The 14,421-nt window shown below is 42.4% G+C and overlaps 1 protein-coding gene across 1 annotated transcript in view; it reads right to left on the reverse strand.

The window, feature by feature from the left end:
• RNFT1 (ring finger protein, transmembrane 1) overlaps positions 1-13,797 on the reverse strand; it is a 33,886-nt gene extending 20,089 nt beyond the window's left edge. The window contains 2 exon segments of the mRNA XM_070735296.1: positions 7,217-7,653; positions 13,563-13,797. Of these exon segments, the coding sequence (XP_070591397.1) occupies positions 7,217-7,598 (382 nt within the window). The 5' untranslated portion in view covers positions 7,599-7,653; positions 13,563-13,797.
• Positions 13,798-14,421: the final 624 nt, after the last annotated feature.

Raw genomic sequence — 14,421 nt, forward strand, 5'->3', positions numbered from 1 at the left:
TAAAACAGAGGAGAAAAGGGCAGAAATAGCATTAAAAGGATGGATTCCCTGTTCCCTTTAAAACCGGGAAACTGGACTTCAAGTTGAAGCAAAGAGCCAAAAATCCAAACAGGCCTTCTGTTCCTCTTTTTACTTTTTTTTTTTTTGGGGGGGGGGGGGGGGGCTGGAAAATAGAAAATATGGGTAGTCCTCAACTTATGACCAGAAGTGAGCCCAAAATTTATGTCGTTAAGAGAAATCTGTCAAGTGAGTTTGCTCCTTTTGTCTCCACGTTTGTTAAGGGAATCACTGCAGTTCCTCAGTTAATAAGACGGTTAAACTACTGAGGTTTGCAGATGATACAACAGTGACCGGACTCATTCGAGACAATGATGAACCCGCATACAGACGGGAAGTTGAACAACTATCCTTGTGGTGTGACCGGAACAATCTAGAACTGGCTGGGGAATTCTGGGAGTTGAAGTCCAAATATCTTCAAGTTGTCACGGTTGGGAAACACTGCATTAGAGGGTAGAAGAAGCAATGGGTGGAAACTGAACAAGGAGAGAAGCAACTTAGAACTAAGGAGACATTTCCTGACAATTAGAACAGTTAGTGGAACTGCTTGCCTCCAGAAGTTGTAAATGCTGCAACACTGGAACTTTTTAAGATGATGTTGGATCACCATCTGAAGTGGTGTAGGGTTTCCTGCCTAAACAGGGGATTGGAGTAGAAGACCTCCAAAGTCCCTTCCAACTCTGTTATTCTATTCTATTCATGACTTTTGCAGTGTCCTGGTGGGGGTCACGTGATTTTTTAAAAAAATTATTTATTTATTAGATTTGTATGCTGCCCCTCTCCGAAGACTCGGGGCAGCTCACAACAGTAATAAAAACAATATAGCAGTGCAACAAATCTAATATTAAAAAACATATAAAACCCTATCATTATTTTTTTTAAAAACCAAACAGCACATTCATACCAAACATAAAACAAAGTATAAAAAAGCCTGGGGGAAAGGTGTCTCAACTCTCCCATGCCTGGTGGTATAAGTGAATCTTGAGTAGTTTACGAAACCTCCCGAGCTGGCTTCCGACAAACAAAAGCAATGGGGGAAGCCTGGTTTCTTTAATGACTGCACAATTGTCACTTGACAGCGGTAGTGATTCCCTGTGGCAAAAGAGGTCACAAAATGAGGCGCAATGAACTTAAACAATTGCCTCGCTTAGCAACACAAAATTTTGGGCTCAATTGTGGTTGTAAGTCAAGGACTCTGTAAATTTCCCATTTGCCCCAATACAGTGATCCCTCGAGTTTCGCGATCTCGATCTTCGTGAAACGCTATATCGCGATTTTAAAAAAAATATTAATTAAAAAAAACACCACTTCCGCGTTTGGCTTTGGGAGTCAGCTGGGAAGCGGCGCGGCTCTTTTAAAAGGTCGCAGCCGGCCTGGGGGGCTTCCCAGCACCCCCCCCGAGTTCGGGGGGGTGCTGGGAAGCCCCCCAGGCCGGCTGCGACCTTTTAAAACAGCCGCGCCGCTTCCCAGCTGAGTCCTGAAGCCAAACGCCAAAGGCGAACTTCCGCGTTTGGCTTCAGGACTCAGCTGGGAAGCGGCGCGGCTGTTTTAAAAGGTCGCAGCCGGCCTGGGGGGCTTCCCAGCACCCCCCCGAACCCCAACCTGGGTCTTCCCAGCCGCCCACGCAAAGGGGAAACCCCGGCTCCTCGCTGATGCCCGCCGCTCGCCCGCCCGCCAGCAAGAGGGGGAAGACCCAGGGAAGGTTCCTTCGGCCGCCCAGCAGCTTATCTGCTCGGTAGCGCAGCAGCAGCGAGTAGCCGAATCGGGGTTTCCCCTTTGCGTGGGCGGCAGGGAACGCAAACTCCACCATCTACGCATGCGCGGCCATAGAAAAAAAGGGCGCGCATGCGCAGATGGTGTTTTTACTTCCGCAACCCTACATCGCGAAAAATCGATTATCACGAGGGGTCTTGGAACGGAACCCTCGCGATAATAGAGGGATCACTGTATAAGGAAAGTACATTGACAGATCTCTGCTAACGGTTGCAGAGGCCTATCAGGAAAGCCTTCCCGGATGCAGAAGAATTTTATTTATTTATTTATTTATTGGATTTGTATGCCGCCCCTCTCTGGAGAAATGGTCCTGGCCGGAACTATCTGAAGTAGGACAGCTCCACAGCTTAAGTGAGTCTTGTGCTCATAGACGGGGAGGGGGGAAGCGCATGGGTTGTGCGCATTTATGGGGGAGGAGACTGCATTATGGGTGTGGGCATCGGCATGCACGTTATTTGGCACCTGAGCCAAACAAGTTTCGCCATCACTGGGACACTAGACAGCAGCCCCGGCCAATGAATAAAGTGCATCTTTGATTTGCCAAAATGAGAGTGGCTGTTTTTTTTAAATAAATTGGGTTTTAGATCATTAGTTTTAGTCTAAAATAATTGGATTTAGGTAATTTTGCATTGTTTCTTTTATATGTTGTAAGCTGTCCCAAGTCCTCAGAAATGCGCAGGATATAAATCCAATTATAAATCCATATAAATAAATCCAATTAATAAATAAAATAAATTTTCTGATGAAAGGAATTTCTCATAAGGACTTATGGAACTGTATAATCTCTTATGAATCCAATGACCTGGGAATCAAAAATGATTTATTTTATAACTATGTAATTGTTGTTTGGACACTTTGTCATGTTTTATTGTTGTCTGTAAAATAAAAATTTGAAAATAAAATAATAATAATAATAAATACATAAATAAATAAATCATGGCCTTAGGGCTTTCTCCTGGTTTTGGTTTAGTCCTGTGATGGCAAACCTGAACTTAGTCATTTTCAGCTCCAGAGCACCTGTGTGTCCTGGTCACCTGATTTTCAGCCTTGGGAAAGGCCATTTCGTCCTCTGGACACTTCCTAAAGCCCTGGAGGCAAAAAAAATTGCTCAACGGACAAACCGGAAGTTCGGAAAAACGCACTTCCGCTTTGCCGTTGTGCTGTTTTTGGCACTCTGGAGAGTTCAGGGAAGCTTTGAGTGCCAAAAATAGCACCATGGGAAAACCGAGAGTGCATTTTCCCGAACTTCCGGTTTTTCCGCTCGGGCATTTTTTTCCCCAAGCTTCAGAAAGGCCTGTGCGCATGTGCGGGGGGCAGCGCGGGGCAGTTGCCTGCATGTGGGGGAAGGGAAGGACTGTGGGAATGTGCACGTATGCTAGCACACACACACACACTCCTTTTGCCACGCGAACCAAAACAGGTTTGCCATCACCGGTTTAGTCTGAGCAGAAGCAGAGCAGGAGAAACCATTTTATCTGATTGTAACGCATAGTTTATAAAATCAGTTTTGGGTGCCACAATTCAAGGTAGCCCTAAAATAAGCAGGGACGACTTATTCAAAGAGATTGAAAAGTGGGTTTTCCAGATCCCAATTTCATTTAAAAATAAAAACTCCCCAGAAAAGGAATGATCTTCTCTAGGGTAGACAGAAGCAAAAGGATTTAAGTCGGCGAGTGAGTTTTGGCCCAGTTTTACCCCCTTCCTTGCCACAATTAAGTGAATTCAATGGTTGTAAGTGAAGAACTTCCAGAATATTATTTTATACAGTCCACAATAGCAGTTTTTTAAGTGATTGTTCAAAGCTACCATGGCACTGAATTTTTTAAACGCCTTGGTCTCTTCAGCCTTGAAAGATGGTGTTTAAGGGGTGACTTGATCGAAGTGTATAAAATCATGCATGGGATAGAAAAGGTGGATAGAGAAAAATTATTTTCTCTATCACACAATACTAGGACAAGGGGGCCCTCCCTAAAGCTCATACGTAAGAAAGTGAGGACAAATCAAGGGAAATATTTCTTCACCCAGAGGGTCCTTGGTTTATGGAATTCACTTCCAGAAGAGGCCGTGACAGCTGTCAGCCTTGATAGTTTCAAGGCAGGATTAGACAGATTCATGGATGCCAAGTGTATCGGTGGTTATTGAAACGGATGTCCAAGTGCTGCCTCTATGTTGGTTGAGGCAGGCAGGATTCCCTTGAGTACCACTTGTTGGGGGTCAAGGGAAAGGGAGGGTCTTGCCTTCTCTTTCTACTCAAGATCCCCAGGGACAATTGGTGGGCCACTGTGTGAGCTGGACTCGATGGGCTTTGGCCTGATTCAGCAGGGCTCTTATGTTCTTAATCACAGCAGTTCTTACGGTAGTTCACATGCTCCTTAAGTACATCTGGCTTCCCCATAGACTTTGCTTGTCTGGAGGTCACAAAAGGGGATCAGAGGACCCTGCAACCGTCATAAATATGAGTCAGTGGCCAAGCGTCTGAATTTTGATCCTGTGACCATGAGGAGGCTGTAATGGCCATTAAGTGTGTAAAACAGTCGTAAGTCACTTTTTAAGAGTGGTTGTAACTTTGAACAGACACTAAGCTGAGGGTTGTGACTGCCCATAGTTTGCATTAGGCCTCAAGCAAGCCCACTATACTATAGGGAGTCCTTCACATACGACCTCAACTGAGCCAAAATTTTATGTTGCTGAGTGACAAGTTTTTAAAGTGAGTTTTGCCCCACTTTACGACCTCTCTTGCCACAGTTGTTCAGTGAATGGCAGCAGTTAAGTGAATAACTCAGTTGTTAAATTAATCTGGTTTCCTCCGTGGAAAGTCACAAAAAAGGGACCACATGACCCCAGGACACTGCAACCGTCATAAATATGAAATCAGTTGTCAAGCATCCAAATGTCAATCAAATCCCTAGAGATGTTGCAATGGTCATTAAGTGTGAAAAATAGTCATTCATAAGGCACTTTTTTCAGTACCATGGTAGCTTTGAACAATCATTTAAAAAACTGCTATTGAGGACTGTATAAAATAATATTCAGGAAGTTCTTCACTTACGACCATTGAATCAGGAATTATGGTCGTATATTGTGCCAATCCTTACTTATATCATAAAACCCTGGTTTTATTATATTTTTCTGGTGTTTGTTAAGCAAATGCAATGGTCATAAAGTAAATCCACTCTCTGGAAAAGGAGTTTGGGTTTTTTTGCTGGAAACCCGAAGGAAATACTGGTTTCTGGCAAAAATAAAAAATCTCAATTGTGGTCACCTGACTGCGGGATTCTGTGAATGGGGGATGGGCATCAAGCACACAAAATGTAACCAAAGCCCATGAATCTGGGGAGATTCATCATAACTTCAAACAGTCACTAAGCAATCGGTTATAAGTAAAGAACTGTCTAGACCAGGGGTAGGCAGGCAAAGTGGGCTCTTCTATGACATAGAAACATAGAAGACTGATGGCAGAAAAAGACCTCATGGTCCATCTAGTCTGCCCTTATACCCATTTCCTGTATTTTATCTTACAATGGATATATGTTTATCCCAGGCATGTTTAAATTCAGTTACTGTGGATTTACCAACCACGTCTGCTGGAAGTTTGTTCCAAGGATCTACTACTCTTTCAGTAAAATAATATTTTCTCATGTTGCCTTTGATCTTTCCCCCAACTAACTTCAGATTGTGTCCCCTTGTTCTTGTGTTCACTTTCCTATTAAAAACACTTCCCTCCTGGACCTTATTTAACCCTTTAATATATTTAAATGTTTCGATCATGTCCCCCCTTTTCCTTCTGTCCTCCAGACTATACAGATGGAGTTCATGAAGTCTTTCCTGATACGTTTTATGCTTAAGACCTTCCACCATTCTTGTAGCCCGTCTTTGGACCCGTTCAATTTTGTCAATATCTTTTTGTAGGTGAGGTCTCCAGAACTGAACACAGTACTCCAAATGTGGTCTCACCAGATTTGGGGATCACAATCTCCCTCTTCCTGCTTATTATACCTCTAGCTATGCAGCCAAGCATCCTACCTGCTTTTCCTACTGCCCGACCACACTGCTCACCCATTTTGAGACTGTCAGAAATCACTACCCCTAAATCCTTCTCTTCTGAAGTTTTTGCTAACACAGAACTGCCAATGCAATACTCAGATTGAGGATTCCTTTTCCCCAAGTGCATTATTTTACATATGGAAACATTAAACTGCAGTTTCCATTGCTTTAACCATTTATCTAGTAAAGCTAAATAATTTACCATATTACAGACGCCTCTAGGAATATCAACCCTATTGCACACTTTAGAGTCATCGGCAAATAGGCAAACCTTCCCTACCAAACCTTCCCCTATGTCACTCACAAACATATTAAAAAGAATAGGACCCAGAACAGACCCTTGTGGCACACCGCTTGTAACCTGTCTCTGCTCAGAATACTCGCCATTAACAATAACTCTCTGATGTCTATGCTTCAGCCAGCTTGAAATCCACTGAACTATCCAGGGATTAAGTCCAATCTTCACTAATTTATATATCAGCTCTTTATGTGGAACCATATCAAAGGCTTTGCTGCAGTCCAGATAGGCAATATCAACGGCACCACCTTCATCCAACACCTTTGTGACATAGTCAAAGAAATCAATGAGATTAGTCTGACATGATTTGCCTTCAGTAAAGCCATGCTGATTTGGGTCCAACAAGTTATTGTTTTTTAGGTGCTGATTTATCCTCTTTTTGAGTAGAGTCTCCATCATTTTAACTACCACTGATGACTTGTGGACTTTAACTCCCAGAATTCCTGAGCCAATCATGCTAGCTCAGGAATTCTGGAAGTTGAAGTCCACATGGCATAGAAAAGCCAACTTTGCCTACCACCGATTTAGACCACAGGTCTTCAAACTTGGCAACTTTTAAAACTTGTGGACTTCCAACTCCCCAAAATTCTGGGAGTTAAAGTCCACAATCTTAAACTTGCCAAATTTGGGGACCCCCTGACCTAGACTGGGGATTGGGTGGAATATAAGGCAAATAATTTGAATTAAATTGAATCTTTTAAAGGTTAAAAAAGGTTTAAATCTATGCCTAATTTTAAAAGTGAGTTATTGGCCTTTGTGGTTGAAACAACGTGATTTGAAGCACTTGGGAAGGTCTCAAAATCCTTAAACCATATATCAAAATGATGAAAATCAAGGGGGGGGGGGAGATGGAAATCGAATTGATCTGCTTCGTTTATAGAGGATGTCGAATTTAGCAGAATTTCAATCTTTTTGGGAGTCCAAAACTTCCGGTCTTGAAGTCCAGACTGATCCACACCCAACTCATTTATCACTTGCAAATAACAACTTTTTTTAAAAAAACCACCTTGACGTTTCCAAAACACCAGTAGGTTGATACGCTACCAATGATATGTTGCATGACAATTTTGATGGACAAAATCAGGATGTACGGGATGCTCTTGTGCAGCCACTGCAGGAGGTATTTAAATTCCGAGAGAGAACTGTCTCTCTGCTCCTCCATGGCTGAACCACTGGAGTGACCACTTCTAGTTTCGCCGGGCATTTGGCCGTGGGGCCGGCTCTGAGTCCCCAACCGCAAATGTTGCCGGGAGCCTGCGTTGGCCTCTGGCTCTCCGACCGCTGAGGTCATTTGGATGTGAATGTCCCCTCCGTGCTGGCAAGATTCCTCTCCCGGAGACCTGGTGGCGTGAGGGCCCTGGCCGGTGGGGCTGTGACTGTGGCCGTTGTTGAGTCCGCTGTGCCGAACGTTCGAGTTGGATTGCATGGTACGGAGTGGGGGGCGACCGGCTTCCAAGGTTTGGATCGGGGTGTGATGATTCCTGAAAGGAGGAAGAAACAAACAGTCAGAAGAGAACCGGCTTCGCTTAGGGGTGGAAGGTCTACCATGTTTCCCTGAAAATAAGCCCTAGCGCAGTGATGGAGAACTTTTTGATTTGCGTGCCAAAAGGGAGGGGAGTGCGGGGGCATCACACACATGCGGGCATGGAGCCCTCTCCCCATGCTTGTGCACATCGCCCCACCCCCCAGCTCTTAGCACACAATGCTGGAAATTGGCAAATGGGACATTTCTGGCCTCTGAAAGGCCTTGGAAGGGTGGGGGGGATTAGAATTGCTTCCACCCTCCTTGCCTTTCGTAAGCTTCTTAAAATCCACCTCTGCCGCCAGGCATGGGGGAATTGAGATACTCTTTCCCCCTAAGCCTTTACAATTTTATGCATGGTACGTCTGTATGTATGTTGGTTTTACAATAGGGGTTTTTAACTGTTTATATTGGATTGTCATATGCTGTTTACTACTGTTGTTAGCCGCCCCGAGTCTACGGAGAGGGGCGGCATACAAATCCAATAAAATCCAATAAAATAAAATCAAGTCCGTTTTCGCCCTCCCCAGGCTCTTACAAAGGCTCTGAAGTCTGGGGAGAGCAAAAAAACCAGGCCTTCCGGTCAACTGGAAGTCCACAAATGGGCTGTTTCCGCCCTCGGGAGGATCTCCAGGGGGATAGGGAAGGCATAAAAAATTTAGAAAGGAAAACAGGAAAAAAAAAACCCCAACCCTGAACTCTTCCTATTGGGAATAACACATGAAAAGTACGGGAAATGTCAAATAGAAACATAGAAACATATATACCTAATTTTACATATAATGACAGCGGCGAGAATTGTCTTTGCTCAACAGTGGGAAAATGAAAATATACCTACGGAGGAAGATTTAATAGAAAAAAATTTGTGCGGAAATGGACAAACTAACAATGGAGATAAAAAACAAAGATGAATCAGAATATTATGAATGTTGGAACAGGTTCTATGACTTGTTGCAAAAAAGGAAAATAAAGATTTATTTTCAAAAGAGAATAGAAATTTGTAACTAAAAGAAAGAGGATTGGTTAGAAGGGTAAAAAAAAAAAGAGAAACCGAAATAAGATCAATGTATATACACTGCTCAAAAAAATAAAGGGAACACTTAAACAACACAATGTAACTCCAAGTAAATCAAACTTCTGTGAAATCAAACTATCCACTTAGTCCTCTTGCTTGAGCAGAGGGTTGGACTAGAATACTTTGCTTGCCTGGAAGGTCACCAACAGGGGATCACATGATCCCAGGATACTGCAACCATTATAAATACATGCCAGTCACCAGCCGTCTGAATTTTAATAATGTGACCAAAATGGTTGGCATGCATTTATGTGGTAGGAGAAGAAGAACATACATACGGTAGTTACTTTCAGAGACATATTATAAGGAGTTCGTTGATGGCAATTTGGGAAAAGATGAAAGTGAAATACTACTCAAAAGTACCATTTTGGATATTGATAACAGAAGTATTAATGCAGCCCAATAGATTAAATTGGACTAATATTTTAAGATTCAAGGATATAATGACACAGTCATTGAAGTTAAAAACACTTCAAGATTTAGAAAAACAAGGCGTAAAATTGGATTGGTTTATGTATTTACAGTTACAATCAAGATTGGAGAAAGAAGTTTAAACAGAAGGTATTAATTTACAAAAACAGAATTAGATCAAATCTTATTGGGTCAGGATGTTAATTTGATCAAAAAAATTTACAAATACATTTTATCGCTTGAATTAGAATTTGAGCAGGTTAAGGATACGATAAAATGGATGAGAAATATAGGCCATACAATAGATATAGATTGCTGGCAGCAATTATGGGAAAGAAACTATAAAATGATAATGTCAACTGCATTTAATGAACTCAATCTGTATAGTCTGGAGGACAGAAGGGAAAGGGGGGACATGATCGAAACATTTAAATATATTAAAGGGTTAAATAAGGTCCAGGAGGGAAGTGTTTTTAATAGGAAAATGAACACAAGGACAAGGGGACACAATCTGAAGTTAGTTTGGGGGAAAGATCAAAAGCAACATGAGAAAATATTATTTTACTGAAAGAGTAGTAGATCCTTGGAACAAACTTCCAGCAGACGTGGTAGATAAATCCACAGTAACTGAATTTAAACATGCCTGGGATAAACATAGATCCATCCTAAGATAAAATACAGAAAATAGTATAAGGGTAGACTAGATGGACCATGAGGTCTTTTTCTGCCGTCAGACTTCTGTGTTTCTATGTTTCTAAAATTTACAAATACATTTTATCGATTGAATTAGAATTTCAGCAGGTTAAGGATACAACGATAAAATGGATGAGAAATATAGGCCATACAATAGATATAGATTGCTGGCAGCAATTATGGGAGAGAAACTATAAAATGACAATGTCAACTGCATTTAAGGAAAATGGGTACAAGATGTTTTATAGATGGCTAGCTAAAATGTTTCAGAATTTGTTGATGAACTGTTGGAAATGCAGCGAGTTACCTGGCTCATTCTATCACATTTGGTGGACTTGTCTGGAAGCACGTAAATTTTGGACACAAATTCAACATTGGATTCAGAAGATTTTAAGAAAAACTATTGATCTTAAACCCGAGATATACCTTCTGGGTATCTTACCAGATAATTTTGATAAAGAAAAGACATATTTAATTATACATATAATTCCAGCAGCTAGGATTGTATATACACAATGTTGGAAATTGAATAGGATACCAACGGAAAGGGAAGTTTTGAGAAAAATTATGGTTTATGCAGAGATGAGGAGATTGACTTTGAAACTTAAAAGATAAACAAGACTCGGGTTATTATAAAATTTGGGGGAAGTTTTATGATTGGATAGAAAACTAAGAGATATGTATTAGTAACTGGTTAATTTGGGAAAAATTGAAACATGAGAATTTGATTTAAACTTTGAAAGCCAGATGGCAAAAATGAGAAATGGTGGTAGCACTATATAACAACATAACACAAAATTTACTTTGTTTAGATTTTAAATATATAGAACTTTATTTTTTGAAGTGGGTGACATATTATGAATAGTTTCTTTTACTAAAGATATATATGAATAGAATTTTTAATTAGCTATATGATACAATATTAAAATTTAGATAAGAGATTTTATTATTCTTTGCATTGATGTAATGTAACTTTTTATAGTAAGACGGAGAGGATTTTTAAGAACTGATAATGTTGTATAACGAGTCTGCGGAGAGGGGCAGCATACAAATCTGATTAATAAATAATAAATAAATAAATAAATAAATAAATAAAATTAATAGAAAATTTTAAACAGTGAGAGATAAGAGCCCCCATTGAGGGAGTAAATAGAAAAGTTTATATATGATTGATTTTAAGCATTGTTGTTGTGTTTATAACTATACAGGGGTACCTCTACTTAAGAACTTAATTCGTTCTGTGACCAGGTTCTTAAATAGAAAAGTTCTTAAGAAGAAGCAATTTTTCCCATAGGAATCAATGTAAAAGCAAATAATGCATGCAAACCCATTAGGAAAGGAATAAAAGCTCAGAATTTGGGTGGGAGGAGGAGGAGGAGGAAGAAGAGGAGGAGGACAGTCGCTGCTGAAGGAAGAAGGTGAGGGGAATCAAAAAAATCCAAAACTTTAAGGCTTAAAAAAAAAAGAGGGACTCTGAAGAGGCGAGGAGGAGCACGCGCCTCCCATACATCCAGCGCGAGGCTGCCTCCCCTACACTGCGCCAGAGAGAGAAACCCAGGGGGAATGGCAGGAAACTGGCCGGGCCTTCGTGCCACTCTCAAATTTCCTGGAAATTATTTCTGGGCTCGAGTTTTTAAGTAGAAAATGGTTCTTAAGAAGAGGCAAAAAAATCTTGAACACCCGGTTGTTATCTAGAAAAGTTCTTAAGTAGAGGCATTCTTAAGTAGAGGTACCACTGTATATTGTTTTACTTTATGGTGGGGAAAAATAAAAATCTTTTACTGGAAAACAAAAATAATAATGCGACCAAAGGGACAAAGCAACAATCGTAAATTGTGATAAACAGCCATAAGTCACCCAAAGCTGCTTTTTTCAAGAGGTAACTGGAGGCTGCTGGTTTTTCTTTGAAGATGTTACCTAATCGGTACCTGATAACACAGATAAACCTCCTGGTGACATTAACAATCTGCTAAAATAGTGGTTCTCAACCTGGGGGTTGGTAGTTGGGACCCCTTTGGGGGTCGAACGACCATTTCACAGGGGCCACTTAATAAGAGCATGGGAAAAGACAAATTTCCCCTGGTGTTAGGAACTAAAACTTCTATTCTGGTACCTTGGAACATATTTGTACAATCCAACCAATCAGGAGTTTACAGTGGGGGTGTCCCTCAGACCTTCCTGCCAATCAACTTAAAGCTCTGTTGGGAGAATTGGGACTAGACTTATGGTTGGGGGTCACCAGAACATAAGGAATTGTATGAAGGGGTCATGGCATTAGAAAGGTTGAGAAAAACTGTAACTCGTGTCCTGCAGAGACTTGGCTGTTGCAAATTGTCATAGATCCCAGGATATTTGGGATGGCAGGGAAGTCTGACATAAGTCGAGGACCGCCTGTCCCGACATTAGAAAGGTTGAGAACCACTGTGCTAAAAGGATGCAAATGACCAGCTGTCTACAAGGAGTATCAATCTTTCCATTCCCCACCATCCAGTCAGAGCTGAAGAAGCTTCTGGGAGGAGAAGCGAAACGTCTTCAAAGAAAAACCAAGGAAGCCCTGTTGCCTCTTGAAAAATAAAGCATCTTTGGGACAACTATGACCTGGATGACCGAGAGTATCCATAGACAGTTGTAAGACACATTTTTTTCAATGTCGTCGTAATTTCAAACATTCACTAAACAAATGGTTATAAATTGAGGACTTTCTGTATTTAGCCCAGTTTTACACAACCAACAATTCACTGCAGGAAAAGGAAATTAAGCTTTTAATTTAATTAAGTCTTTTTTGAAGAAAGGGATTAATCACTGCTCTCATTATGACAACAGAACACCTAATAATAGTAATTCTATGTATCCCCTTCAGTGCCAGGGCTCAGTCCCCAATCCTGTTTTGAAAGGCAGGGCATGACTGACGCAACCAGAGCAGCAGGAACTACAGTACCCCTAAGCATGGGCAGAGCCCAGACAGGTCCTGGCCACAAAATTCCTCTTTCCAAACAAAACACACAGTTGGGCTCCTCTGAAAAAGTTAATTCATTAGAATACCAAGTCGAATAAAAAGTCAGGCTGCATTGAAGCCACTTCCTGGTCATTTCAAGGACACATCTGGACACATTAATGGGTGGTGATGAGTGGGCAGCTGATGACCTCCATGAGGACTAGGGGATTTCCCAATTTTGACCAGTGTTTTCCAATCTTGGCCTAAAAGTGGACTTCGACTCCCAGGATCCCCAGCCAGCATACTTTAAGGGCAGGGAGGGAGGGCTTCCACTCCCAGGATCCCCAGCCAGCAAGCTTTAAGATGGGTGGACTACAGCTCCCAGAATTCCCTAGCCAGCAAGGTTTAAGATGGACTACAGCTCCCAGAATTCCCCAGCCAGCGTACTTTAAAGGGTTGGGTGAGTGTAGGGTGGACGTCAACTCCCAGAGTTCCCCAGCCATCGTGCCTGTGGAATTCTGGGACTTGTCGTCCCGTCCCCCCCAATTTAAAGGAGTCAAGATTGGAAAACCCAGGTTTAGATTACAGTGAGATTACCCGGTGGCCTCCCTCCATCCACTCTTTCCTCGCTCCCGCCATATCAGGGGAGGATGGGTGTTGCAGTCCCCAACCGGCCTGGATGTGGAGAAGGGGCAGCCGAGCCCTCGCAATTAAGAGGCCCTTCCCGCCCGGTAAGTCCCCCGCTGCCACGCACCTCTCATAGCGGGCCGGAGTTTCATGGCGAGGCCTGTCCGGGAGGCCCGGGCCTCGCCTCCACCGCCATGACAGCCGCGAGGGCGGCCGACCAAGCGCCAGTCTCCGACGGAGTGACCGACCGAGCGAGGGAGCGAGCGACGACCAGCTGCCTCCGACTACCGGCTCCGTGGAGGAAGAGGAGTGGCCACGCCGGCCGGAGGAGGCGGAGGAGGAAAGCAGGCCTAGAAAACTTGGTCGCCAGGGCAACAGGGGCGGCGCTGCGGAGAGGGGCGGGGTCTGAGGCGTTGCCGCGGTGGGCAGAGCTAGGGACGTCGCCGTGAAAGGACGGCCCTGGGGGGCGAGGCTGTGTGGGGGCGGGGCTTCAGGTCAGTTTCTGTGGTCGCTTCAGCTACTTGGACGAAATTAATTAATTAATCATTAGGTAATTAATAATTCCCAGAGATTTATAAGTTCATCAAAAGAATAGAATAGAATTTTTATTGGCCAAGTGTTATTGCACACACAAGGAATTTGTCTTTGGTGCATATGCTCTCAGTGTATATAAAAGAAAATATAGATTTGTCAAGAATCATGAGGTAAAAAACACTTAATGATTGTCATAGGGGTCAAATAAGCAATCAGGAAACAATCAATATTAATAAAAATCTTAGGATACAAGCAACAAGTTACAGTCATACAGTCCTAAGTAGGAAGAAATGGGTGATAGGAATGATGAGGAAAAAAACTAGTAGAAATAGAAGTGCAGACTTCAGGTAATACAGGTAGTCCTTGCCTTACAAAAGTTCATTTAGTGACCGTTCAAACTTTGCTGAAAAAAAAGTGACCAAAAATAAAGTCAAGCACAGTCAACCGGTGAC

The sequence above is a fragment of the Erythrolamprus reginae genome, chromosome 1 (genome assembly GCF_031021105.1).
Source record: "Erythrolamprus reginae isolate rEryReg1 chromosome 1, rEryReg1.hap1, whole genome shotgun sequence".
Lineage (NCBI taxonomy): Eukaryota > Metazoa > Chordata > Lepidosauria > Squamata > Dipsadidae > Erythrolamprus > Erythrolamprus reginae.